The sequence below is a fragment of the Tetrahymena thermophila genome (genome assembly GCF_000189635.1).
Source record: "Tetrahymena thermophila SB210 genomic scaffold scf_8254798, whole genome shotgun sequence".
Lineage (NCBI taxonomy): Eukaryota > Ciliophora > Oligohymenophorea > Hymenostomatida > Tetrahymenidae > Tetrahymena > Tetrahymena thermophila.
In genome coordinates this window covers 461,807-463,076 of record NW_002476554.1, presented here as the reverse complement: position 1 = coordinate 463,076, position 1,270 = coordinate 461,807, and the positions used below count along the sequence as shown (strand labels likewise).

Sequence of the window (1,270 nt, the reverse complement as noted above, 5' to 3'; positions counted from 1 at the left end):
AAGTGGTGAGAATATTTTTCATCTGATCTTTTAAATCTCAGCTTATTGTTTCTTCTTTGTAACTTTAGTTTACTTGCTTTATCAGAAATCTGGTGATTACTTATTCTTAAAAGCTCCAAATATTTATGGTGATATCGATTTTAAAATGAAAGGATCTAAATCTTACATTTTAATTTCTTTCTTTAAGAAATACTTTATTGTGATCTCATTTCTTGTCTTATTTTAGAAACAATTTGAATGTGCTTTAATATCTTGTATAGTATATGGAGTTAGTGGTTTATATTTATTATACCTTAGATTCTTTAAAAGTAAAATAATAACAATTATAAAAGTACTTTAAGAAATAATGGTTAGCGTATTATTTATATTTATTGGAATAACTATCAAAGAAATGTAAGCTACTGCAAATGAAGATGCAATACCAAATGAAACTCTTCTAAAAATTGAATTACTTGGTAGTATAATTATAATATCTATACTTATTTGTTTATTAATAAGTACATTATTGTAGCTTATTAGATATGCATTCTTAATTTAAGATCTTATAAAAACTTATAAAAAAAATAAAAGAGAAAAGTAATTAAAGCAAATAGAACTAGAAGCTCTAATTAGTACAGATTTATAATAATAACTACAATCATAATAGAATTCAACTTTTATTAGAGTCAGTTCATCTAGCATTACTAAAAAAAGATTATTAAAAAACAGCAACTGAAAAAAATTCATCATGTTTATTTTATCATTTAGTTAATATTAAGTTTTAAAATTTAAGTCCAGTTTTTTCATTTTGGTATATAAAATTAATTAATTTTTGTTTATTATTCAATTTTAATACAACTATATAAACATAAAACCATCAGTACTAAAAAAATAACCACTTTTATCAATAACTAACTAAATTGTTTTTTTGATTGAGTTAAAATAAGAGGACAAAAATTAAAAATAATGGAGTAATTTAAATCTAATATTTTCTGATTAATCTTTTTAGTTAATCAATATTTTAAGATTAATTCTTACTTCTTTTATCATTCAGCAAAGCATATAATTATTTTTTCAATTAGCAAAAATTAGGGGCTCTAAGAGGGAAAATCAAGTTTTTCTTAACATTTTAATTAATTAATTCTTTTCATTACTATGATTTGTAGATTGTAACAGCTTCTGTCCTTAAATAAAGTTGAAGCAAAAAATCATTTTTATTATTAATTTGAAACTTAATATAAACTTCAACTTATATACTATATACTCTCTATATTAAGATCCCCCCCCCCCC

The 1,270-nt window shown here is 21.7% G+C and overlaps 3 protein-coding genes across 3 annotated transcripts in view; 1 reads left to right on the top strand and 2 right to left on the bottom strand. All coding sequences in view use genetic code 6, as the record gives it.

The window, feature by feature from the left end:
- TTHERM_000177930 (hypothetical protein) overlaps positions 1 to 209 on the bottom strand; it is a gene marked incomplete at both ends in the record, with an annotated part of 1,026 nt that extends 817 nt beyond the window's left edge. The window contains one exon of the mRNA XM_012795802.1: positions 1 to 209. This exon is cut by the window's left edge and continues 817 nt beyond it. Coding sequence (XP_012651256.1) covers positions 1 to 209 — 209 coding nt within the window.
- A 182-nt stretch (positions 210 to 391) lies between these two features.
- TTHERM_00177920 (hypothetical protein) lies at positions 392 to 715 on the top strand (the record flags this gene model as incomplete). The annotated part of the gene is made up of 2 exons (XM_001008756.3): positions 392 to 458; positions 540 to 715. The coding sequence occupies 2 exons, from the start codon at positions 392 to 394 to the stop codon at positions 713 to 715; spliced, it is 243 nt and encodes an 80-aa protein (XP_001008756.3).
- A 411-nt stretch (positions 716 to 1,126) lies between these two features.
- TTHERM_000176927 (hypothetical protein) overlaps positions 1,127 to 1,270 on the bottom strand; it is a gene marked incomplete at both ends in the record, with an annotated part of 365 nt that continues 221 nt past the window's right edge. The window contains 2 exons of the mRNA XM_012795801.1: positions 1,127 to 1,163; positions 1,237 to 1,270. The exon at positions 1,237 to 1,270 is cut by the window's right edge and continues 134 nt beyond it. Coding sequence (XP_012651255.1) covers positions 1,127 to 1,163; positions 1,237 to 1,270 — 71 coding nt within the window. The remainder of the gene's footprint in view (positions 1,164 to 1,236) is intronic.